Here is a 27,454-nt window from a genome sequence, read left to right on the forward strand (position 1 = left end):
TATTGTGTTCTGATGACAGCGATAATTGTGTTAATGCAAGGTAAAAATAAGCAGTCACTGGACTGGTGGATCTGGGCTGATGACATACTTGTTCATTTCCACCTCACGGAGGAAAGCAACAACATGAATCAGATATAAACAGAAGATAACAGGTGTTACAGATGCATCTTCACAGATTATGCCATCAAAGCTTACCGTCACTAGATAGATAATAGATGGATGCAAAATATAGACTTCGTATGCAACAGATATTACACATGTAAACAGAAACAAAAACAAATTAAAACAATTAATGATTTAACTTCTTAATCCGCACCGGATCGTGGGCGGGGCGTCTGACGCAAGTGGGCGTGTCTCTACTTATAATTACTTTTGTTTTATACAAACTGTTCAATCAACTATCACAAACTATGCATCATTTGAAAGCTAAAACACTCAAGATTCATGTTCTGAACTCGTTTTTGCAATAAATACACCAGAGAGGAAAGGGTTAAATTAAATGCTAAAGCAGTGGCTATTTAAACATTAGCATAATGAACGCGGTACTCATCTTTCATCTCCTGACGTTCAGATCAGATCGGACGAATCCACGAAACAACAGCATACATGTCTGTGTAAGAGTCCACTCTTCAAAATGCATCCCACTTTTAATCCAAAACAACGAAAAAATAAGGGGAAAAAACTAAAAATCCTCCGTTGTTTGCATAAGCGTTTTGTGTTAAGAGTAATCAATCATGTCCATTTTCAATGAAATAGCGATTGTAAGCCTTATTTTGACAATCTCCCCTGTACTGTGGACTGTTCCGGTTATATTAAACCCTCCCAGGTCTCTCTCCTTCAATCAAAAGCTGACTAGGACACATAAATAGAAAGGGAGCGCGTCACTGGGTGATACATCTGTCAGTCAAACTCGCCGGTCCTTTGTTGGATAAGCCAGTCAATGCCTAGCCAATGCATAGCCAGCATAGATTTGATTGATGGATGTAGTAACGAATCAAAAGACAATATTTTGCGTAGTTTCTGTAAGAGATGTCGTAAGAAGCATTGGTGAATACCTCATGCTTACTTAGCTGTTACTTCGCGTCGTCTCCACAGTTTTCATTCATCGTATCCAGCGCCTGCCAGTGTAAGCACACATACTTACACACAACGCGCAGACTAAATAAGAGACTGTTTTTATCAACTAAATGAGTTTTTTTTACACTTGTAAATTCTGTAAATAGTTGTTTTAGTTATCAGGGACTGCAAATGCATTATAATTAGCAGTTTATTGCAGATTTATTTGAATAAAAACTACTCTTTACTATTACACAAATGTTCTAATATAATTGGACTTTATTGAAAGGACGCCCAGTCTTTTTTGACATAAAAGCTTACAGAAGCTACATTTTTGAGAGAATCGTCCTCAAATTTTAATCAAAGCATGATCAGACATTCAGTTTTATATTTAGGTTATTTTCAGGGCATAAAAATTAAAATCTAATATTTTTTTCCATAAGGGAATAATAAAAAAATAAAAACGTGAGTCACTTACATGCATATTTCCCCTTGTTTTAATCTGTCCCTATACTATTTGAGTTATTATGACTTTTGGGTAACATAATTTAAAGTGTCTAGTTTAAAATAAGACCACATTTATGGATATAGACCATAGGGTTTAAGAGCTGCAGACATTTTTATTTGGGGTATGTCATTTTTTTATTTATTTCTCAGCACAGGGCGAGGGTTAAGAGGTTAAAGAACGTCATCACATTTTGATGAAAGATTTAGATTTTTGTTATTCCTTTGGAACAAAACCAGAATAATGTAAATAGATTGATATTTTATATATCAGTTAGATATTAAATAAAGCACCAAATTGTATGATCTTCACATAAACATCATACCAAGTTAGGGCCAAATCTTTTATTTCAAATCCGTTACGTAAAGGGATAGTTCACAGAATTTGTATTTATTTATGTCATTAATTTCTCACCCTCATAACGTTTAAACCTGTGTTAAAGGGTTAGTTCACCCAAAAATGGAAATTATGTCACCCTAATGTCGTTCCACACCCGTAAGACGTTCATCTTCAGAAAACAGTTTAAGATATTTTATGTTTATTCCGAGAGCTTTCTGTCTCTACATTGAAAACATATGTACGGTATACCGTCCTTTTCCAGAAGGACCAGTAAGGTAATAAAAACATTATCAAAGTAGTCCATATGTGACATCAGTGGGTTAGTTAGAATCTCTTGAAGCATCGAAAATACATTTTGGTACAAAAATAACAAAAACTAAGACACTATTCAGCATTGTCTTCTCTTCCGTGTTTGTTTTTAATCCGTGTTCGCGACTGCATAGTGACGTTGCTGACGTGTTATCTGGTGCGAGCGAGCTTCGTTTATAGTCTTAGAGAGACTGCGCAGTCGTGAATGCGGATTGAAAACAAACAGGGAAGAGAAGACAATGCTGAATAAAGTCGTAGTTTTTGTTATTTTGGGACCTAAATGTATTTTCGATGCTTCAAGAGATTCTAACGAACCCACTGATGTCACATATGGACTACTTTGATGATGTTTTTATTACCATTTTCATTTTTGGGTGAATTGAAAAATGTTGGGTTATTTTCATCTTCTGAACACAAATGAAGTAGCCTGACGTGGTTCTCCTCAATTCTAGTCAGAATATGAGTCTGATACTGCTCCATTGAGCTGTGATTATGGGGCGTGTTTTAACTGAACCAGGAAAGACCTCAATTGGATAGACCTACAACCAATCAGAGCAACGAGTGATGCATAACGTTAGTTGTCAAATGTCAACAGAGCTCAACTGCACTGTGTTGCCAAGTCTATGTTTTTCCCCGTTGGTTGTTTTCTATGTCTGCGGGTTGAAGCGACCTTAATTATGTGATATCAAATAGACCCAGGAATGCAAATTTTAGCAGGCAACCTTGCCAAAATAACACACATTTTACCCCCAAATGCCATTTTTTCCCGGAGGACTCCCTGAGAAGCTATTGTTTTAGGCTATTAGTTGGCGGGTTTTGTTGTAAAAACTTGGCAACCCTGTTTGCACGCACGCTGGAAAAAACTACCTTTGTCGGTGTTGTAGTAAAAAAGATTTTTAGGATCCAGTTACTTACCAACATGATCATTTCCGAGAGCAATAGTGAAGGTGAACGCATTTTATATGACAATTAAATCTGTTCTAGGCTTTTATTCACATAAAAATTCATCAACGCACACATCAGATCTGATAAACGAAAGCTCAACCATGTTTGCTTGACGTTCAAGAACCAACCATGTTTCTGCTTCAATGTTTATGTGAATAAAATCCTATTTTAAATCTGGTCATCATATAAAGCGATCGTGTCTTCAGAAATGTTGGACTAAACCGCTCAATTCATATGGATTTGTTTTACGATCTCTTTATTAACTTTTTAAAGCGTCAAAGTGGTAGTTGCATAGCTGTCAATGGAAGGACAGAAATCTCTCAGGTTTCATCAAAAAGATCTTCATCTGTGTCCTTTAGATGAACGAAGGTCTTACGGGTGTGGAACGACATGAGGGCGAGTAATTAATGACAGAATTTTCCTTTTTGGGTGAACTAACCCTTTAAGTTAAATAGTTTTGGAGTAAAAAAAATTATTTGATTTCCAAATGTACCCCAACCGACATATTTCCCAGAAGCAACATTATGTCAGCATTTGAAATGTCGGCATCATGACTGAAATTAAGCTCTCGAGGCACTAAATTAGAGTCAAAAATGCAGAACATCAAGCAGAATAACAGATAACTGATAATGGGTGAAGTCTGGCAATCTTCTTTAATGGCAGGAATAGTGCCAGATATTTATCCACTGTGAGCAAATCGTAGTGTTTAACCGCATCATTTGTATTACAAACTATTTATACACAAACCCAGATATATCTGCCATTATTTTAAAGGCCAGGACTGTGCATTAAGACAAGGATGTAGTTTGCAATTTAAGTTTTCTTTATGAGTTTCAGCTGTAAATGAATCAAATAAAAACTTGATTAAACAATTTACTGCAATTATATACATGGAATTTTTTACACGTGTGTGTATGTTATATATATAAGTATTGCTGTTTATTAGTATATTGGTTAGACAATTAAAAAATATATAATTTCTTGACAATCGTGTGGAAAACATACTGTGTGATTATTCTTGTTACTTTTCCCTTTTGGCATTATTAATCTACTTGGCTAATGACTAATGACTGTTCGGTTGAAACTATGGTTTGAAGAAAAGCATTATTTTAAACAGGTTCAGAGCAAATTCATATCCGTCATGTAATTATATCTGTAAATTGCTGCCATCTAATACACTTTACACATTTGATAATGAGTACTATGACCTGTACTGATATCCCCCGTAAAAATGACTCCCACTTCATGAATAGATTAAAACTATTATACAAGAGGTTATGGCTACTGATAATATATGAAACATTTACAACATCACTTTTGATTGACAGGCGAGATATTCCCTGGCAAACCTCAACAAACTATCGCTTTGAAGAACTGTGCAAAAAACAACAATAAATATGTCGGTTTAAAAAAAGAATATTATCCTAAAAAAAGATTGAAGTTATTTCTTCCAGAAAATGTTAGGAATGTATGTAAAAATAAAATAAACAAAAAAAGCAGTTAAAGTTAACGGTGACTGGTGATGTCACATCTTTTGCATTTCAGTTAAACATAAACATAAAAAAATACTACCACAAATATACTCTGATTTCTGGCACATATAAAAGGTTTCTTACATTAAATGAAGGAGGGTAGATTTGTAGTCCATGAGTTTTCAGGGAAATTATAAAAACTCGCCCGGTCTCCCTAACTTCTGAGGAAAAATAGAGCCAACGTATCGAGTTATATGGCATTTAAAAACCCTGCAGCTGTCTCTTAGTTATTATAATTTGAATAAACGTAAAGCTATCTGTGGCTCTTTTACATTTGCAAATTAAATTACGGTTGTTCTTTTTACGGTCTTGCAAGAGTAAATCAAAACCGACACACTAACTGTGCTGTCACATCAATCATTCTGATGATTGACAGTCAGTTACTGACACTAACGGTCAAGTCTCGAGCTAGTGGGTTTCGCGGGTTTCTTTCTTTTAAAGCGCATCGCTGTAATGAGGCCTACGGCAGCTTATTCATTTCTGCGGAAACGACTGTCTACCTTCAACCAGCTTTGTTGACGGTAGCTCAGTTAAGCTAAACGATTTACTGTCTCTATATGGGGTCTTAGACCGTAACAAAAGAAGAAATCTGGGTCTTCCCTACAGCTCTGGAATGATAACGGTTCCGTCGCAAGGTCTGAATCGTACCTGCCGTAGATCCCCTCGGTGATTCGGTTCCGTTTTAAGGGCCGTCGGAGCTTGCTGCAGTCCGCATTGCGCCGCTTCATCCTCGCCCCCTTAAATCGGGCTTTTTAATACGTACAGCAGTGTAGTCCAGGGTTCTGTCTTATTCGGATGGGAAACATTGGCGGTCCCGAAAAGGAATATACCGCTGTGGTTGTTTTTTTCCAGCTGGAAACAAAGAAATAAATAAAAAGACTGAGTGTAAGACCCTCCTCCTTCTAACGCGCAGACGCACAGACACGGGCCTAGACTGATGTGACTGACAGGCTGCCAAGCCAATAAGAATCGCGCCTGTCAGCTGTCATTTTGAGTGACAAGGCAAATAGCCAATAAGCAGCGATCTGTTTTGTTGCGGTACCAAAGAAAGGGAAATGGGGCGGCTGACATGTTTTCTTTGCCCGACCAGTCGCTCTTTTTGTGGACAAATCAGGTAGTGCTCGCTGACCAATAAGATGGATTCAGGCGGGACTCTCCGTACGTTTTTTTCGTACGATGTGAGAGATGCGTATTCCACATAAACTAACTTTACGTAGGCAGATGTAAATTGCACATTGTGTGACTGTCAAACGCTGAAATGGCATAAACAAACCCCACAAACAAGCTAGTAATTTAATAAGCCTAAATTGTGTATTTAATGATCAATATTTTGTTTAATGATCACTTATTTTCTTCTTCTTTACAATATGCAGTCTGCAATATGCGTTAAACTGATAATTTCCACACACAAAACAATATTGGATCTCAATTAGGAAAATATAGTAATGAATTTTAAACAATTTTGCAACTTTTTTCTGAGAGAAAACAAAACAAAAGGTGCTGTAGAACAGGGTAACCCAAACTTTCCCGGCTTTGATCATGTTGCTTAAAGGTCCGATGCTAAACAAACAAACATATGATATTAGGCTACACACACAGCATGAAGATGAATTGCACATGTGGGTGGCATTTTTTAGGGAACACCTCCATGCCTCTTACATGCACGTGATCTTACACACTCTTCATCTCTGGCCGGTGTAGATTACAGAAATTCAGAGTTTGCCACCGTAATAATGGCTCCTCAATACGCCCCCAGTCTCCGCTCAAGACTTCCTCTTGTGGCCTTCCTTCTGGAAACCGTCTTTATCCTACTGTTTGTCTTTTTTGTGAAAATAGAGCAGCATGAGCAGATTGACAGAGAGCCTGACAGTAAGCCTTTCATCAGCTCATATGCAGGTTAGTAAGTCTGATTTACATTAAAGCTGTGTTATGAATCTTTTAAAGGTTCAAACTTGGATTCATTGTTTAGCTTGAGGATAAACCTGAGGGTTTGTTTTTTATGAATATGGCATCATCTTTTATAAACGTGCTATGTTCATTTCACGTTAATGCATGTTAATGCAAGAAAAGACTATCACATATTCAGCTCGGAAATTAATTCCTGCCTTTTTTTAATAACTTAAAGATATTAAAACCAAATGCAAACTCCATATCCATATGAATGTTAATGAATATGATTTTACTGTTTTATTTGCAAATGTGTGCCATGTTGCCGTTGGGGTGTGGAGCCACAACATCTCTGGTTTTTGGTGATAAGAAGCATTTCTGTATTGAAGACTGACCGCCAAGTGTTTATATCGCTTTCATCAAATTACACATTGGCAATATTTGAAATGCAATCTTTTCTACAGAATTCCAAGATATTCATGTGATGATATTCATGGGGTTTGGATTCCTGGCCACGTTCCTTGTCCGATATGGTTTCAGTGGATCAGGGTTTAACGTGCTGTTAGCAGCCATGGCCATCCAGTGGGCTGTCTTGATGAATGGCTTCCTGCTGCCACAACGCCACCAGCACCACAGAAGAGAGATCCACATCAGTATGAAGAGGTACATGCTTTACATGTCTTAGCAGATGCTTTTTCACAAAAGCAACCCACAATTTGTAAACTTAACAGCTATTTGTCATTACACAAACATAATGAATGTTTTCAGTCAGGTTTTCACACACTCCACTGCACTGAGACACCACTACTCAGGGTAGTTAATGACCTTCTTATGGCTGTTGACTCTGAATCTATCTACACTTTAATTCTTCTTGACATCTCCGCTGAAAGTGACACTATTTCTCACAGTATTCTCATCTCATGACTTTCGGCTCTTGATATTTCTGGTACGGTTCTGTCATGGTTCGTCTCATCTGACCATCAATTCAATTTCTATCCTTCAGGCTAAGTCCATTACTGCAACACGGTGTACCACAGGTTTCTGTTCTTGGCCCTTTACATATTCATTATCTACATGCTAGGTCACATTACATCGTCTTGGCTTTAATTTTCATTTCTATGCAGATGATTCCCAGCTCTACATTAATTACAAACGTGCTGCTCCCTTCCCCACCACCTCCATATCGGTTGGTGGTATTGATGAAATAAATGCATGGATGGCCAGTCATTTTCTCAAACTAAACCCTGATCAAATGATTCTTCTTCTGGTTGGTCCTTCTCAGTTTACATCCCGTCTCTGTATTGACAATATTGATATTGCTGGCTTTCTTGTTTGACCTTCCACCACAGTTAAAAAATATTCTTCCTTCTCTTTCTCATCTCATCACTAATCAAATCTGCCTTTTTCCACCTCTGGAATATTGCTCATTAATGTCCGTTCTTAAATATCAATGATGCTGACACTCTGGTTCATGCTTTCATTACGTCACTCATTGATTACTGTAAGTCTGTGTTTTACTGGTATACCAACTACAACACTCAACAAGCTTCATTAAGAACTCACACTTACCAAGAAATCCTCCCACATTGCTCCTTTTTTACACAGACTACATTGCCTGCCTGTTCATTTCCGTATTCAATGCAAGGTCCTTCTCATCACATTCAAAGCACTCCATGGTCACCCCGTAGCTGAGTAAGCCATTAGATTTAATATGAAACATTATATTTAAAAAAAAAAGTCCAAACATTTGCTCTGGTGCATTTTCACTGAAAAACGAATGTATTTGTTCTCACCTGATTTTCATAATCATGACAAGGACTTGCCTTTACTTTTGTGATGTTAGGTTTGTTAGCACCACTACATCAAATGTAATTTGTGCTCCTCATGTAGTGTGATTGAGGCAGAGCTCTGTGCAGCATCCGCTCTGGTTGCAATGGGAGCGGTCCATGGGAAGACAAATCCTGTCCAGCTTTTACTAATGGCTCTAATGGAGGTCACAGGATTTGTGATCAGTCAGTGGACCCTGCGAACTCTGCTCAATGTAAGAGAAGTATTACTTTACCTGATAAAAATGTTCACTTTCATCCTCTATCTATCTATCTATCTATCTATCTATCTATCTATCTATCTATCTATCTATCTATCTATCTATCTATCTATCTATCTATCTATCTATCTATCTATCTATCTATCTATCTATCTATCTATCTATCTATCTATCTATCTGTCTGTCTGTCTGTCTGTCTGTCTGTCTGTCTGTCTGTCTGTCTGTCTGTCTGTACATAGTATACATATACTTTAGGACAAAATCTACACACATCTAACTAAACTTATGTTAGATGCGATTAATCATGATTAATTGATTTGACAGCACTCATTTTAATCCTATTATATTCATTTTGAGGCATATTGCAAGCCAATTTCAAAACAAAAGGATGGTTCATTCAGTTGAATGAATCATTCAAAGAATCCATCATGAAGACAGTTTGCTTGTTCCCGATATAATTGTTACTGAATCAGTGGATCCTGAAAATTCCCAGTATTGCATTCCCATAAATTTGTTTAATTCAAAATAATTAAATGTCCTCATATCTAGGTACAATGCAAGCCAATATCAATAAAGAAGTTTAACATAAAAACTGCTATGTGTTTGCTATCTCATGCAATTTCAGTCTGTAAACGGAAGAAACATTTACAGACAGACAATTTTTCTGGTCTTTGAAATTTTTGCTTGCACAGCATTGAAAATGTATTATTATAATGATGATTAATTTGAATACATATATGTATAAGTAAGCAGTCTTGTCTTTTTTTTATATACCAGGAAATTTCTGTAAAATCAGCTAGCAAACATATCTTTGAATTACTTATACTTTTGTAAGACATTACACACATGTATATATATATATATACATACAAACTTTTATGTCAAATGGAATTAATCATGATTTATCAATTTGACAGCACTAATGAACATACTATTTTAATGAGACATATTTTCAGAGTATTTTCAGACTGTGCTGTACTAAGGCACTGATTGAAACTGCTCATGTATCAGGCAGATCCACTGTACAGCATCATGCTGCTGCATATCTTCGGAGCTCTTTTTGGTGTGATGGTGTCATGGGTGCTGCACAGAAAGGGAATTAATCCAAAACACGAGAAAGAAAAAATGGATCGTAACATGGGCTTATTCGCAATGTTTGGTGAGTACAATAACCAATTATCTCTCAAACTCAGGAAATACCTCAGTGCTCCAAAACCAGGTTTCAGACTGTAACCATGACAGCACATCAGATGATTTAGTGGGCTTCAAGTGATTTAAGTGAGCTTTAAAGGAACTGTATGTAAGAAATGTATTTCAATTAATCATGAAATGGCCCTGATATGTCAATAGACATTAAGAAATCATGTTAACCTCGAGTCAGGGGGAGGGGGAGAGGGGAGACACCTGCAGTACCAGTTTTGCCCATAATCTTACATACACTTCCTTTAAAGATAACCAAGTGAATATTTACTGACAACTGTGCTTATTTCGTGCATTTAAAATAGATATTTTAAGCTAATTTACTGCTTTAAATCACTTCATCAGGTGCCATTTTTCTTCTTTCCGCAAAGCAAAAAGCATTGTGAGCTTTATAGATCAATAGCACTCAAGCAAGAGTGTGTTATGGGCACAGCATATTTACAATTTGTGTGATTCAGGCCTATTATGATTGAGTTAATGTGTCAGCTGTGACAGAAAATGTAGGCACCACACTGATATATTCAAATAATAAAAAAATATATATATATATATATATAATATAATGTACACACACTGATAACACTGATTATCTCTTCATCACTGTTTTATCTTTATTATCTCTTATCTCTGTTAGTGGGTGGGATATATTAGGCGGGAAGTGAATATTTTGTCCTCAAAGTTGATGTTTTAGAAGCAGGAAAAATGGGCAAATGGGCAAGGCAATGTTCTGCTGAGAAACTTTAGGTACTGCCATCCATGTGGATGTTACTTTAACATGTACCACCTACCTAAGCAGTGTTGCAGACCATGTTCACCCTTTCATGGAAATGGTTTCATATTCCCTGGTGGCTGTGGCTCTTTCAGCAGGATAATGCGCCCGCCATTAAGCAAAAATTCAGAAATGGTTTGAGGAGCACAACATTGAGTTTGAGGTTTTGACTTGGGCAAATTCCCCAGATCTCAATCCAATTGAGCATCTGCGGGATGTTCTAAACAAACAAGTACAATCCATTGAGGCAATTTACAGGACTTAAAGGATCTGCTACTTACATTTTGGTGCCAGATACCATAGCACACCTTCAAGGATCTGGTGAAGTCCATGCCTCGATAGGTCAGGGCTGTTTTGGCAGCAAAAGGGGGACTGACACAATATTAGGTCATCATTTTATGCCTGATCGGTGTATATCGCTTCAGTGCAGGCTCGCCAAAAGTGCGCATTGAGGGCCATTTGGGACAGGGCAACAGTGGCTGTGACCTCACTCACAATACCCTCTTTTACCATTCCCTCCATTAGCCCTTTAATATAGTTCACTTGAAGAAGTGAATGAGAAAGACACTGAGTGCACCAGAAGGGCTGCCGCTTTTGCATAGTTAATAATTATTTGAAACCTAGCAAACTGGCAGCTCCAGTAAGATGAAAAGATTTATCTTGAACTCTGTAAAGGAAAATAAAATAAAAAAAATTATATTTAATTTAATAATCAATCAAAAAGGAACATATACCTGTATGATATTAAGTGTAAAATAAAGACGATCTGGGCGTTGCCATCTTGGCAACACGTCATCGCAAGTCACGCCCAGATAACAGAAAATGGGCAAAGAGGCGCGACGTGGGCGGAGCTCAGTTTAAATTACTTCAGTATTGACTTTAAGAGAGACCATGGGAGGTTGCCGCCTGGTTTTTACATATTGTGATCAGTGGCGTAACTTTGTTTTAAAAAGTGGGTGGGACAGTCTCACGAAAATGCTCCCTGGTACTATTTATATGCAATCTCGTGGAATGTATATGTCAAGATATGATACACACTTTATGCCATATTATAAGGGGGGTAGCATTGCTAATGCAATGTTATATCATATTTTAAATAGGTACAATAACAATTGCAGAAAAATTAGTATTAAGATGTCCAGAAATCAATTAAATAGTTAATTTATTGATATAGATCTCGTTTAATTATTGCATCTAAACACATTATAGCATTAGTGCCAAGATTTTTCACGTGAATAAAGGCATAAATTTGCACACTTTGCTTATAATCCCTGGTCTAGTCTGGTAAACTTGTCAGAAGTTTTCGTTTCTGCCCTTGTATTTTTTTTTTTCTCATCAAAACCGAATACCATCAGTGGTTGTACATCAAGAGCAGGGACAGTTTTTGTGCATTTTGTGTCATGATTTCACCGGAACAAATAGAAAGTCTCTGCAACGGCGTTAAGCATTAGATTGAAGCTCTTGTCTTTGTGAAGATTGCATGCACGAGCCACGAGAGAAATCTGCACCACTGATAACAGCGGCAACGAGCGCCAGATCGCCTCTTATATAACAAACGAACGAAATGATGCTCTTCTAGTTTGTATTAGTTAGGTTCATGAAGCAAGATGTTTCAAAAAGTGGTGGAGACATGTCCCACCCGCAAATACACCTATGATTGCGATGCATTATGGGATAACATCAACTATGGTTTCAGACACAACTACAAATGGCTTTAAATAGTGCTCTATTTAAGAGAATAGGGGGCGATTTTGGACATGGCCAGTCACTTGTTTTGATCCAAAATGAATCCTGAAAGTTGTGAACGAATTGGTTTGCTAGGCTCAATAAATAAATCAGTGATTCATTTAAAAAGACAGTCATTTGTCACCACCTACACTGTAAAAAATATTTTGAAAAAAGTTAATTGGTTGCTTTAAAATTTTGAGTTCATTGAAATTAAAATTTTGAGTTCATTGAAATTAAAATTTTGAGTTAATACAATGAACATTTTTTGAGATTCGACAACCTTTATTAAAATATTATTAAAAGATTTTGTAAGCATATTTGGTAATTGTGTGGGTTTTATTTCTGATGACACAGTGAAACATGCCAAATAGTGCTATTTTCATGATTTATCATTTTTTTTTAAATGTGGTTCAAATACAATAATATTTTGAGTTTCTATTTATTAAACAAATTTCCTTCATTGTATCAACTCAAAATTTTAATTTCAATAAACACATTTTTTAAGGCAACCAGGTTACTTACTTTTTTAAGTTAAACCAACAAAAAACAAAACATTTTTTTTACAGTGTACTGGTGTAACTGTGTTACCTGCAGAAAGAGTCACTGGCAGCCTGTCTGGAAGAAAGAAAGATGAACAGATTGATAGAAACAGTGGAAAGTCCCAGTGCTGCTGGAAGGTTATATCACAGCCCTTTTAACGATTCAAGGGCCGAAGTGTAATTATTTTATCTCTACATTTTAATTAAATTATGCACAGGGAACTTGCTCCCTTTCTCTCTTTCTCACAGGAACACTGTTTCTTTGGATGTTCTGGCCCAGTTTTAACTCGGCACTGGTATATCACAGTAGGGAGAGAGAACTGAAGCTCACTGTGATATATGGGACGTATCTGTCTCTGGCCGTCAGTGTTGTCATGGCGATGTCTGTTTCTATGCTCACCAGCTCCAAAGGAAAGATGAACATGGTGAGCGGCTGTAGGAACAAGATTCCCATATAGCAACTCCCTCACAGAGTTGAAAACAAGTATAATATCTGAACTCTGTCACATCATGAAAGTAAAATGGGTTGTGAACTTTTTCATGTTGACTTTGTTGGGGTCCAGTTTTTCAGATAATGTACACATGGTGAAGAGTATCATGTTTTACTGCACAGGTTCATGTCCAGAGCTCTGCCCTGTCTGGTGGTGTTGCCATTGGAGTTGCCATGACTGCAGTCCACGCGCCGTGGATTGCCATGGCGATTGGCTTCTGCGCCGCTCTCTTATCAGCCCTGGGATTCAAGTACATGAAGGTCAAGCCACATCAATCAATATTTCTTATTTTATTCTTATTTCGTAAACTTAACTTTTCTTGAAATTTTCAGAAGCTCAGACGAATTTGCTTGACGCACCACACCAAACCTCTTGCAGAAGCTCAAACGTGATGCGTAACACGAGAACGAGCCTCATTGGTTCTTGAGGAAGCTCAAACGTGATGCGTAACACGAGAACGAGCCTCATTGGTTCTTGAGGAAGCTCAAACGTGATGCGTAACACGAGAACGAGCCTCATTGGTTCTTGAGGAAGCTCAAACGTGATGCGTAACACGAGAATGAACCTCATTGGTTCTCTAGGAAGCTCAAACGTGATGCGTAACACGAGAATGAACCTCATTGGTTCTTGCACGTCACCAAACAAACATGCTTGGGCTGAGGTGTGAGTTGATGAATGTTTATATCTGAAAAAAAGCCTACATTTTCCATCAAATAAAAAAAAAAAACTAGTTAAAGCGGGGGTGAAACACGTTTCAGTCAATCTCATGTCAATCTTGAGTACCTATAGAGTAGTATTGCATCCTTCATATCTCCGAAAAGTCTTTAGTTTTATTATATTTATAAAAGAAATATGGGCTGTACCGAGTCTTTCCGGAAAAAACGAGCGCCTGAAGGCGTATCGTGTGGGCGGAGCTAAAGAATGACGAATGCGCAAAGCGATGACATCCTCAAGCGTGGAGAAGCCCATGGCTATCGATTTCAGCTAATAGATATATGATCATGAATCATTCGGAGGCTGAAATAAATTGAACAGGAGAAACAGCAACAGCAGGACGTCCGTCTCTGTGGTATGGACTGTATTTAGTGGCCTGTCAACATTTGTCTTTACTCGCAGTTTATGAGGACATGATTCGGTTTATGGACTATTGTATGCGAACAAACCTTAGTAGCAAGCCAAACGGTTTTGCACGTCAGACTAGTGTAACGTCATAACGTTACATAGAACAGCAATGGAGTCTGTTAGTGCATTTGAATGACGAAGCACGCGATCGTGTCGTTTACTGATGTTTACATAGGTGACGATAAGCAACAGCACAGACATTTGAAGCAGTTTTACTCACCGGCTGCTTCCAAAGCAGGACTGAACCTTTATCGCTGGGACGGCTCCGTCAAAAACACACTTCTTTGAGTGTGGAGATCCACTTTGCGATGCCACTGAAGCATTTCTGCGTTCAAATCGGTTCAAATGCAGCGCTGCCTTCCCGGAATGCTGTGCTGAAGCCGCTTAATGTCAAAGTGGAGGAATGAAGTGGAGCGGGACTATAAACGACATTAGTGTTCACGGACGAGTGGATCTGCAGCTGAGAGTGTGTTTACGGCCGTGCATTTCCTCTCTCGCTCTAGTCACACGCGCGCGCACCCTACCGGGAGAAGAGCCCGTACGGCCCATACAAGGACCTTCCAATCTATTAACGTCAAGCCGACCCATACTCGAAAAAAACTCTCTGAAACTTGTGAGAAACCGGAAGGAGTATTTTTAACACAGAAATACTCCATCAAACGTCCAACATTAGTTTTTGAAACTTTGTCAATGTTTAGGATGGGAATCCAAGTCTTTAACAGTGTAAAAAGCTCAGTATGCATGAAACAGCATTTCACCCCCCCTTTAATGCTGCTGTGAGGGTGTTTATAATACAGCTACTGTGGGAGTGAAAGTAAAGTTGACATCTTTCTCTCTTCTGAATGCTGTTATCAATCGCTCTCCATTTTTTTCCCTCTTTTTTAAAAGTTTTTCTTTTCCTTTTTGAGAAATGGACACTTTGGGCAATTTTTTATGTAGTCTCTCATTCACCGCTTTAGAAGTTTTCCAAACTATGACGACTTGTGAAAAGTTTATGGAATGAAAAAGGGACCAGCATAAATGAATCAATCCAGATTATTAATCAGTCTTTTGGATGTATATTTCACTGACTGTCAGGAATGATTCTCTGTTTTGTTCTTTCATTCAGGATCAGATGCTGTTTGCTTTTCAGTGTCATGACACCTGCGGCGTCCTCAACGTGCACGCCATACCAGGAATTCTGGGATGGTTTGCTCATTTAATTATACGGCTGGCCAGTAGTGAAAGCACAATGTAAAGTGATTTTTATTTTCACTTTTATTCAATCATAATGCTGTGTGTATCCATAAAATGGCATTAAATAAACTCATGGGCGTCGGAATGGGAAAAAAAAAATGGGTGGGTCCTCTCCCAAAATTTTTACTGGAGTAGATGCCATTTACATTAAATACAAATATACCACTGTTTACTAAACGTCTGGATGGGTTAGGGTTAGGGTTAGGGTTATTGGGTTCCTTTCGACCCAAAGGGACTTTGGGAATAAATAGACAAAATAACAGAAAACACAAAATCATTATCAGCAACAATAGTGTAGGGGTAAGTATCGACGAAAAATAGACCTGAGTCCACTGTAAAAAACAAATCAGGTCTCCAATTGAAAATGTTCTAGTGACTGATCACATCTAAATTTTTTAGTTGGCCAAATAGAATTTCTGTGAATTGATGCAATTTAATTAAAGCTACACTGTATGATATTTTCCCCCATCTAGCGGTGTAAAGGTATATGATCATCCAGCGAATAATAGTTTCTCTTCCTCTCAATTCCGATTTCGTTTTAACTCCTACTACAGTGGCCGATTTAGTCCAAGATTAACATGGCAATCCCCCTCTTCACATTCGACACAGTGTCATCGAGTGTTAAAACGCGAAAGCCGAAGCCTGAATTTATGGGTATGTCCCTCTTTGGCTAATGTACTTTCAAGATGGAGGGCCAAAATGGCGAGCGGCATTCGAACCCCTCACCCGTATGTATTTTCAATGGCATATTATAAACTTACGAGAATATTTTATTACTTGAAAGAAGTGAATATACATTAACGAGCACATTTTTTTGAAAGAACCAAGTGTTTTTAGCTAAGAATAAACTAAAAAAGTTACACAGTGTAGCTTTAACAAAAAAAAAAATCAGTTCGGCCAACTGAAAAATGTAGATGTGATCAGTCACTAGAACATTTTCAATTGGAGACCTGATTTGTTTTTTTTACAGTGTTGGAATCCGCCTTTTGCCGAACTCGCTCTACTACCTTTTCCCATTACATACCAGATCGGAAAGGCATTTATTTTCAATAAAAATTAAAAAAATATTAGAAAACTGGAAAAAAGCATTTAACGTGTTGAATAATAAGTGTTTATGAGTTAGGTAAGTGACATAATTAGGTTCAAGGTCCAATACCATTGGTCTAAAAAAAAAAAAACCTTTCAATGGTTCCGATGCCCATGAATAAACTATAGAATGATGACAGGTGTAAACCTTACGCTTTAGATGTTTCTCTGATCTTTTAATGTTGATTGTGTTGTATTTGTGTTCTCAGAGTTATGCGGTTTGCTGTGTATCACATCTGTGTTCTCCTCATAACAGTGTGTATGAGTCTGGTGTTGGGCACAGCTACAGGTATGAGGATCATTAGACAGACATTTCATTTCCTTGTGTTATGAGTAAACTAAGATGAGCAAAGCACCTCTTTTTCCCGGGCATACAGTGATATGCATTTTTGTCTATCAGCTAATTTGTAACACCAGTAGTCCTCTTTGGACATTCTAACTACAAATAATGTTGCAGCAATATGTCAACTAACTGTCATGAAGTATTAGTAGCCTTTAGTCTGCTTACACTTAATTCTGATGCACCCCAACAAATACTACAAATAACTTTTTAAGTACATGTCAATTTATTCTTCTAACCCACCAGTCTAATAATAGTCTCATGAGTTGACATGTAGATGCAAAGTTAGTTTGTAGAATGTATAAAGCTGACCATCAATAAAAAAGGTTGTGTTTTTGCATCACCCTGGGCGATTAGTTTTGTGTTTTGCTTTACTGAGGCAGACTAAACATACAACTTTATTTTATTTTATTTGCAGGACTTTTGCTTAAATGTAGTTTCTGGAGACCCCAGCAGGACAGAAAGTGCTTTGATGACCAGGCATTCTGGGAGGTGAAGGGATTTGCTAATTCACATCGATTTAAATATGGTGTCTACTATTACTAAATGCCAATCCTTGTTTTTACATTCATCTTTGATCATTTAAAATGGAATTAATGACATTATACTTATTTAAAAAAAACTAAAAACTAATATTTCAAAACCTGTTTATGATTGCTACTTATGTGTTTCTTTCTCTTGTAGTTTCCAAATTTGGTGGTACATAAATGAAGAAGTTGTGGGCACGTCGAAAAGAGAACTCCAGGCATAAATGCATGAATGTAACACAAAATACACAGCCCGGGTGAAAAAAGTTGCTGATTAATGATTATTGTCTCTAGCATGCTATATGTTTGGCAACAGTTCTTCTAACCCTAACTGATGGAGTGTGTAGCTTTTCATATGTTGTGATGCTATTTCTAACAAGAGGTGCATACATTTTCTTCAGCTTTCCTATTTTAATCCAAACAGCAACTTTTTTTTGTTGGGTGTGGTTTAAGTGTGTGTGTGTGTGTGTGTTTGAGAAGTCAGAGGTTGCTTAAGTAAACAATTTAAAATATAAAATGTATTTAAATGGAAATCAGTATGCTTTCTAACAGACAAATCATACAAAACAACAACGGCTAAGAAATTTCCAAGCCCGTGGAAATTAAGGCTGGATTAAATTACATCAGTGGCAGCAAGACACACAGAGAAGAGTTTGTTTCATGATGATAAACTGATATACCACACCACCAACTAATTTAATATATAACCTGATGTCCATAAACCCGTTATTCATCTGTATTTGAATACAGTAAAAAGAAAAAACACTGGCTCTGTACATATTTACAATAATTTTATTCATTTTAAACCCACAGATGAATGAAGTTTAGCTACTTTTTGTCAAAAAGAGAGACATGGATTACATTAAAATGTTACATTCTTTTAGCATGTAGAAATCATGTCAGTTAACAGACGAGTCAAAATCTATGACTGACGTCACCTTATTCTCCCATAACCACTGAAATAATAAGAAATTGTGCTTTTTTTAAAAACATTAACATTAAATACAACTCCCACATGCCCAAGCATACACATAGAGAGTGACTTAAATGTTCCAGAACAAAAAATATATAATTAGGGTTCCCACAGTCAATGCTGTTTGTGACTACTAATTGCACGGAAATTAAATGCCTATTCTTTAAAAAAAAAATTTTTTTTTTTAAAAAACTGGTTGGGGTTACATATGTGTTTCTGGTAAAGCTCAGCTCTAAGAAACTGCTCTTGCTCAGTGCAATCTCTGTAAAATAATTTGATAAAATCTGTAATAATGAATGGAAAAGGTGTGGGAATCCATATAACATATATAAAAATCTTCCAAAAGAAATACATTTAATAAAGCGCTGTTGTAGTGATGTCAACTGACAGAAGGTAATATGACAGTACGTTGGTCAGACTGAACGCGAAATTTCAAGAGATTATGCATGAAAGTGAACCCACAGATACAAATTTGCTGGCTTACGTAAAAAGAAAAGACCTTTATTCAAATGACGACACTTTTAGAATAGAAACTCAGTGAAGCTGAATGTTTTGGTTGGTCATTTTGGTTAATAAACGCTTCTGCTCAAAAACTCTCCCATAATATCACGTTACTGTATTTAGCAATGTTTTCTTTACTTTTGACATGTCTGGGAAAGCCGGGCTTAAGATATTAGCTATTACTGTGCACTTTAAATCTGAGAATTCTGCAAGGTCAGTGTTATACAATTGCATACATGTCATGCATTTTATTATAAACGAAGAGTAAACGTGTCAATTTTGACTGCAGAGTCTAGATTTGATTTGCAATTCACTTGTGTGCACCCATTGTGGCCACACAGGAAACGAGACAAAGAAAGGAAGAAGGGATATATTTAAGAATGGGAGTCGTCTGAAGGGTTGAAAAGAGGAGAGAAAGAAATGGTGGGTGCAAATAAGCAGCAATAATTACAGAGGAATTGTGTAATGATAGACTGTGGGATTTGATTGAAGGAAATGAAGCTTCACTGCCAGAGGTCCTCAGTTCGGCCAAACTTGAACACCAGACCACTGAAAGAGTGAAGAAGTATCACAAATCAGATTTTTGTTCATTTGCAGAGTAATTTATTATTATGCACAGGCATTTACAGGCTAGGCAGAAGTTCATACATTTATGATATATTCAAAATGATTGTAATGCACTTTACAGGCCATTGGGCTTCCTAAAAAGTATTCTGATGGTCATTTAAATGTCTTGTGACTAACAGATGTTTAATAACATCAATAGAACAACATATTTCTTTGCTATTTTCAGTTTTGTTCTGTTTAAATCAGTTACAAATTCATTCCAATAAATTTATAGAAAGTTCTATTTTTAATAATTAATCTGTGTAGTAATCAATGACTTAAAAATAAAAAAGTCTCCACATGGCATTTAACACACAGTAAATTGTTTTAGTACAAATATAGGTTATATAACTAAAGTATTGGTATAATATTCCACATCATTTATTAAATATCATTGTGGTGAAAACATGGTCAAAACCATGCCTTGCCAATTTTTAATTTTTTAACTAGACTTGTTTTAGTATTTTACTTATTACATTTAACATTCAGATTTTTTTCCAAAAAAAATTCCCCTTTTGTTCATCAAGGATGCATTAAATTCATCAAAAGTGACAGTAAAGAAATGTCAACGATAGACAATCAAAGACAATGATACAAAAGATTTCCATTTCAAATAAAAGCTGTTGCGTAATAAATTAAGCATAATACAGAGCAGTGAATCATCATATTAGAAAGATTTCTGAATTATCATACAGTCACAAGACTGTAATGATGCTGAAAATTCAGCTTTGATCACTGGAATAAATTATAATATTACAGTTTTACAGATTTTTAAGAAATTCAGCCTTGGTAGACATTAAAGACTTCTTTCGAAACAAAAAATAATAATTATTCTCACCAGCCACAAACTTTTGGCTATATATATATATATATATATATATATATATATATATATATATATATATATATATATATATATACACACACACACACACATATATACATATACATACATATATATATATATATATATATATAGTGCAGATAAAGTCAAAATACTGAGGTAAGAAAAAAGATTTCAAAGAAGCATCCCAACAATTTGTATTTGAAAACAAACAAAAAATAAACGAGGTTCGGCACACTGCCACTACTGCTCCCAGATGTATTCAAATGAACGTTTCGACCCAAAGGGACTTTGGGAATAAAGTATTAATAAACAGAAAAATTGTTAATAAAAAAGTTTTAAAAAGTTTTTCTGTTTATTGATACATTTGTGATTTATTTTGAAGTTGATGCATTGGATGATTGGGTAATTAGTGCACTAATGGGGTCAGGAGTGATCTTTCACACTTTCTGTGCTTGTTGTTTGCCTGATACAGACCCTTTGGGTCAAAACATTGTTCATTTAAATAAATCTTTGGGAGTGGCAGTGTGACAATTCTTGTTTATTTTTAGTTACGGAAAAAAAAAGCCAATAAAAAAAACGATACCACCCAGCCCTACAGTGACATGTCAAACCTGTTGTGATGTGAGATTCTGTTCTCTCTATTGCCAGACTTACCCAAAGAAGATGAATGCATTTTGGAAGAAAACCGCAATACCAGGATATACTGCCAGTTCCTTCTTGTCTGTTCATTCATGAAAAAGAAATAAAATCTTAAATTAGAACCTACATACAAGCAGAAACTTGAAACATATTTTTCTAAAAATCTTATTCTCTTACCAGTTACAACAAAACCACCAAACAGAATCCACATTGAGGCGATGAGAGACCCGAACGCCAACATGAACCCGATGAAGAGCCAAACTCTGGCACCTACACATAGACACACATTTAGGGTGCTTTCACACTTGGTTTGATTGCCTGGACCGAACCCGAGTTCGATTGCTCCCCCCTTACCCTCACCTGCTGGGCTCTGTTCATTATCAGTGTTGGGTGTAATTAATTACTAAGTAATTAGTTATTGTAATTTAATTACTTTTCCCTTGAAAAAGTAAAGTAAGGGATTACTCTTATTTTTTCTGTAATTTAATTACAGTTACTTCTGATGTAATTGAACTAAATATTAAATATATTTATACATAATTCAATAGTGGACTTAACATCAACATTTAAAGTCTAACTTTAAAATGCATGTTTTTATGTATCCTTCTCACATTTGTAATACTTTGGACAGTTAATAAGAGTAATTTATGTAGTTTTATATTATGTATTTGAATTAATTAAAAGAGACATTTCATGTCTAACCTTGAATTCCTCAACTCGAGGTTGATATAGGCTTTAGAAAGAAATTAAAAAGTAATTAGTAATAAGTCATTAAATACTTTTTGGAGAGAGTAATTTGTACAGTAATCTAATTACACTATTAAAGATGTAATTAGTAACTAGTAATTAATTACTTTTTTAGAGTAACTTACCCAACACTGTTCATTATATTATATTATTTGGGTCCGAACCGGGGTTCGTTTGCATCATCAAAGCAGCAGCTGTTTACCCGCTTGCTTAGTAACGACAGCGAGCGTGAAGGCGGCGAAATGCATAACGTTGCTCCCTTCACTTTTATATTTTTGTTTTTGAACTGTTAGTTTTGTTACCAAAGCTTCAGTACGTCATGACACTTGCGTCTATCTGCCGCGAATATACGGCAAATGCTCTGAAGAAGACTGAACACGAGCAGAAATTAGATCTACAGCTCTCTGCTTGCAGTATGTCAGTGCAGCTCATCAGGTAAATGAGTGAAACACACACAAAACACACATTTGTATCAAATCATATGTCATTAATAGCGGTTCACTTCCACGATTTACGATTGCGTTCACATCAGCAACGAACCGTACCAGAGTTCACATGATTTGAAACGTGGATTCGGGTGCGCACCCGAGTTCGAAAGACCGCGTTCACGTCATCCAAACGAACCGAACTCTGACGTCAATTGAGCCCGGGTGCGCACCAAAAGTGCTAGTGTGAAAGCACCCTAAGAGTTTGGCAGATTTGGTTCAAATAAAACTAACCCTGGTGCAATTGCTCTGTTAGTGCGGTTCATTCAATAAAGTGTGAACGCTGAACCCTGGTGCGCACCAAACAGACGGACCCAGACACTGTAAAGATGGTCCACTTCCAAATGAACTGTTCGACTGAAATATGAACACGGACCAAAGACATGTAAATGAACCAAGAACATGACACAATGTCACAAGACAATAGAATAGAAAAGCCAGTTTTTGTTCTCATCATAGTCATGATGTTTTTGTCTCCTTTACACATTTTATAAGCACTTCAAGAGATCTCAGCTGGTCAAAATACCATCATATGTAACTACACACAAGTTTAACACACATTTATCCCAGAACACAGCACTGTTTTAGATGTTTGGTAAGATCCGTCAGCAAAATAGTTTTTTTTTGTATCTTTAAGGGAACCAGGACTAAATGTATTAATTTCCTTTTTGGTCTGGTCCAAAAGAACCAAGGCCTCGTTTATACCTGGTATTAAGATGCGTTTTGGTCAGTAGGATCACAAGTGGACGACACTAAATACATTTGTAAATGGGGTCTAAAAGTTGAGCTTTTCCACTTGTTTTCGTAGTGTAAACGCTCATGTGGTCGAATGTGTTTGAAGTGCCACAAAAGACCGCTTACTCTCCACCTATTGACCTAATGAGTAAACATTATGGGAAGCACGCTAGACAGAGGGGATTTAAATTGTCGCCTAGAGACCCAAGTTTGGTTTGAAGATGAAAAACGTACTAAGCACAATTTTCTCTCTTTTCAAAGTTTTTCCATCATCTTCGGTGTGTTCAAATTGCACAAGCTTATTTTGTCCCTTATATTGAAAGATCTGAAAATCCCCACACATTTATAGCCTGACGGGTTTTCATACTCAATTCTAGTCAGAATAGGAGTCTGATACTGCTCCATTGGGCTTTGATTATGGGGCGTGTTTCAACCGAACCAGGAAAGACATCAATTGGACAGACCTACTACAACCAATCAGAGCAACGAAGCGACGCATAACGTTAGTTGTCAAATGTCAACAGAACTGCACTGTGTTGCCAAGTCTGCATTTTTTTCCCACGGGTTGTTTTCCATGTCCGCGGGTTGAAGCGACCTCAATAATGTGATATATAGACCCAGGAATGCGAATTTTAGCAGGCAACCTTGCCAAAATAACACACATTTTACCCCCCAAATGCCTTTTTTTTCTGGAGAACCCCCCCGAGAAGCTTATATTTTTGAGCTATTAGTTGGCTTTTTTTTTGTAAAAACCTGGCAACCCTGTCTGCACGCGCGCTGGAATAAACAATCTTTGCCGGTGTTGTAAAAAAAAAGAATTTAAGGATACACAGAGAACTTACCAACATGATCATATTTTCAGAGAGAAATAGTGAAGTTGAATGCATATACAAACAAGCTCTCCGTTTAGGATTTGAACAAATCAATCCAAGCCCCTTTGATGACGTGGATGATTACGTTACTGTTTATCACCTGTCCGTCATCGTCTAAAGCCCGCCCTGATGATTTCATTAGTCCGAACAGTTGCCGTTCAGGCATTACTACTCTTCTATGGATCAAGTCCAGACCGAACTGCCCAAGCTCAAATGTTGTGGGCGGGGCTAAGTTCGGCTGGCATCCAGGTTAATACATTTACTCACTCATACTTGAAGAACTCAGGACAGAAGTGGTTGTAAGTGAACAAAAGAGACACCAGGTTAAACGGAAACGTGGATTGTGATCTGATCGCCCAAAATGCATCTTAAAACCAGGTGTGAACCAAGCCTGCAGTCTCCCTCTCATTTACTGAAGCTTTCGCGCCTCGATCGCCCCCCGGTGACCGGTCCCAGTATAGCCGCCCCTCTGTGTTTTCTAATGGACGCGAGACAAACTAAACAATAAAATTACACTTAAAATATTTTTTCCCCAAAGTTAATTTATGTCATTGAAGGCAGTTATCATCAAGATTTCATTTCAAGTGTTCGTTTTTAAAATAAGTTTAGTTTTAGTTAGTTATCTGACGCTTTAAAAACGGAGGTGTGACGTCATGATTGACAGCTGAGATCGACGTCTTCTCTGAGTGAAGTTGTCACTGAGGCACTAACTGACTTTTTTCGGAATTTTTGGGAGCAGATTGGAGCTTTAGCTTTAATTTCTACATTTCCATAACTGTTTATTTCACACCAACATAATTAATTGTTCTGCATCTGCGAGAGTGTGGGCGGGCTTTTGATATCGCGGCTGTACTTCCTGCTCTACTTCCTGCGCTCTACTGCGCAACTCCGGTCCCGAAATCGCTACTGCGCAGACTCGGTCCCAAGATGTCAGCGCCGTGAACCCCCGCCTGAAAGCTTAAAATATGGCAAACGGAAACGGATGATGTCGAGTCGTCCATATTTTTTTACGGTCTATGGTGTGAACACACACTAAAAGCATTTTTCATTTACTTAGTATTACAATATCAAATCTTGACACGAATGCAGCACTTACCGGTCTGTCCCAAGCAGCCCTCGCTGTAGCTGTCTCCCCTCACCTGGCCATTTGACACTGCGTTGATCCTGCATTCAAACAAAGACCTTTTAAAGCAAGTCATTTGACACAGCAGCCATCTTTAAAATGCCTCTCGGGCAGTCACAGTATCTCAGTCATGTGCAGCTTCTATCTCTTTGTATGGAGAGACATCAAGTTCTCCAAACTTCCAATGAAATTTCATATTTGAAATCAACAATGAAGTCTGATAACAACTGTCTCAAATCATGACTAAAAAGTCATAGGCGCATGTTTCAGAACACTTTCTCCCATTCGTTGTAATATGAGTGCAGCGTCTTTTTATATCTAAAGTCTCTGATTGAAATCCACAGAAAGTGAAACTCAACAGACGGTTTAACAATGCAGTCATGGTGATGGTAGTCATAGCACAACCCTGCAGTTAAATCAAGACTAAACAACAGGAAGAAAGATAAAGGAAGAATTATATCAGAGAGTCTGTCTGGGTGGACACAATAAAAACAAGTGCTCTGTTCCCTTCTCTAGAGGAAGCAGCAACAGGAAAAGATCATCCATACAGGAGTAACTCACATGAGGAAGGCTATAGTCGCTATAACCCCACAGGTATGATACGCGTGGTGGAACTCAGTCTCTTTAGGGTACATTATCGCTGCATCGATGATGATCCACCAGCCTGTGAAAAACTGCACGTGTGCACAGTGTGAGAAGAAAGATCAATGTTTTCGGAATCAATGGATTTTTGTGATAAAGTGCAGAGGACACAGGATTTATTTGACGTCATCAGGACGACATACCAGAACTCCGGCTGCGATGGAGGCGATGGTGTTTCTCTTCTCACCCCAATCCACATTACACTCGCAATCGCCACATCTGATCCCATCCAGAAACCCCGACATGCTTCTGATTTCACCTGATCATTCAAACAAATTTGGTTCTTTTGAGATGTTGTGCCAGTTTTCATAGAGACTTATTTATTATTGCTGTCAAATCGATTAATCACATCCAAAATAAAATACATGCATGTGTGTATTTATACATATTAATCATCAATCAAATGTTATTGTTCGCCAGGAATAATATTTATATTGCATGATGAACAGGGCCATTTATCTTCTGCTTTTATCCAAAGTGAATAGCTTGAATATCTATCTATCTATCTATCTATCTATCTATCTATCTATCTATCTATCTATCTATCTATCTATCTATCTATCTATCTATGTGGACACCATGGGGTAATAGGGGTAAGTTTAAAGAAAAAAATTATAGTTTTTCATCAAGGACACAATAAATTAACCAAAAGTGTCTGTAAAGACATTTATAATGTTACAAAAGATTATATATTCCACAATATTACTTTATTTTGATCAAATAAATGTTGCCTTGGTGAGCATAAGAGAATTATTTCAAAAACAATAAATAAATAAAAACACAGGGGGGAATGAGTGTTTACCAAATATTTTTTGCAGCAATCATAATAAATGTACAACGGTATTTTTATTTAGAGGGTAATAAATTCCGTTGCTGCTGCGCAAATGAGGCGCAGCATCACTGACTGCGCACACGCAGAGCACTCATGATCACCCTAAACCAAACACAAATAACACACAAAAGAATTTCCATTTGTCATGTTTGCGACCAAAATCCAAATATTAACATAAGCGATATTTAACACAGTACTTCAAAACTACGTTTTCGCTCAATTTCGGACGAAGACGTCGAGTGTTAATGCTGTAAACATGTTTGATCTCTCATGTCCGGATGATTTCTAACCCATATTTGCTACATCACTGTTTATATAAAGTATAGCGCATAAATGAAAGCACAGTGATGGAGAGCATCGCATGAATAATCACAAGGACTCGTTCTCTAAGACGCAATAAATTCTTACCTGCACTTTTCTAGAGTTTTTCTTGTGGTTCGCAGTAGGTGGAGATACACTCCGCAGTCTTCCTTCTCAAACAGTGGCTCTGAGCCACGCATGCGCAGTACGCGCTCCATTATCCTGAGCACATCCTTTCAAACAAAATATGCACTCACTAAAGGTTCTACACCTAAAAAGGTGAACATACACATAAATAAAATTACACGAAAATATACATTTGAAAGAAAAGTGCTAAAAAGCTATTCCACGTGGAGCGAGTCGCCCCCTGAAGGGCGCCCATGTTGACATCACATGACCAGCTGCGTCCTGCCATTCGTTTTTTGGTAAATTATCTTCACAGAGTAATTAGATTACTGTAGTAATCTCTCTCTCCTCACCAGTTGCATAGACAC

The 27,454-nt window shown here is 37.2% G+C and overlaps 3 protein-coding genes across 6 annotated transcripts in view; 1 reads left to right on the top strand and 2 right to left on the bottom strand.

Moving 5' to 3' along the window:
- The window catches only part of maco1b (macoilin 1b), a 30,293-nt gene extending 24,178 nt beyond the window's left edge, over window positions 1-6,115 (bottom strand). The window contains exon 1 of one of the 2 annotated variants that reach the window (XM_067421922.1): window positions 5,335-6,115. In XM_067421922.1, the coding sequence (XP_067278023.1) occupies window positions 5,335-5,414 (80 nt within the window). In that variant the 5' untranslated portion in view covers window positions 5,415-6,115. The remainder of the gene's footprint in view (window positions 1-5,334) is intronic. The other variant, XM_067421923.1, reaches the window with a different exon arrangement.
- On the top strand, window positions 1,108-18,806 carry rhd (Rh blood group, D antigen). 3 transcript variants are annotated; one of them, XM_067421925.1, is made up of 11 exons: window positions 1,108-1,126; window positions 6,523-6,582; window positions 7,038-7,236; window positions 8,464-8,614; window positions 9,632-9,779; window positions 13,106-13,281; window positions 13,470-13,607; window positions 15,578-15,702; window positions 17,001-17,080; window positions 17,550-17,623; window positions 17,816-18,806. In XM_067421925.1, exons 3-11 carry the CDS (start codon window positions 7,058-7,060, stop codon window positions 17,840-17,842), a joined length of 1,098 nt encoding a protein of 365 aa, XP_067278026.1. In that variant the 5' UTR covers window positions 1,108-1,126; window positions 6,523-6,582; window positions 7,038-7,057; the 3' UTR covers window positions 17,843-18,806. The 3 variants fall into 3 exon arrangements, 2 of the variants coding, with proteins under 2 accessions (XP_067278026.1, XP_067278025.1); XM_067421924.1 differs by lacking the exon at window positions 1,108-1,126 and having other exon boundaries at window positions 6,272-6,582; XR_010898747.1 differs by lacking the exons at window positions 1,108-1,126; window positions 15,578-15,702 and having other exon boundaries at window positions 6,261-6,582.
- A 305-nt stretch (window positions 18,807-19,111) lies between these two features.
- On the bottom strand, window positions 19,112-27,221 carry tmem50a (transmembrane protein 50A). Its single transcript, XM_067421926.1, has 7 exons — window positions 27,069-27,221; window positions 25,972-26,087; window positions 25,748-25,860; window positions 25,160-25,227; window positions 21,402-21,494; window positions 21,240-21,306; window positions 19,112-19,681 (listed from the first exon to the last, which is right to left on the bottom strand). Exons 2-7 carry the CDS (start codon window positions 26,071-26,073, stop codon window positions 19,636-19,638), a joined length of 489 nt encoding a protein of 162 aa, XP_067278027.1. The 5' UTR covers window positions 26,074-26,087; window positions 27,069-27,221; the 3' UTR covers window positions 19,112-19,635.
- Between the last annotated feature and the right edge of the window lie 233 nt (window positions 27,222-27,454).

This window comes from Pseudorasbora parva, chromosome 17 (genome assembly GCF_024679245.1).
Source record: "Pseudorasbora parva isolate DD20220531a chromosome 17, ASM2467924v1, whole genome shotgun sequence".
Taxonomy (NCBI): domain Eukaryota; kingdom Metazoa; phylum Chordata; class Actinopteri; order Cypriniformes; family Gobionidae; genus Pseudorasbora; species Pseudorasbora parva.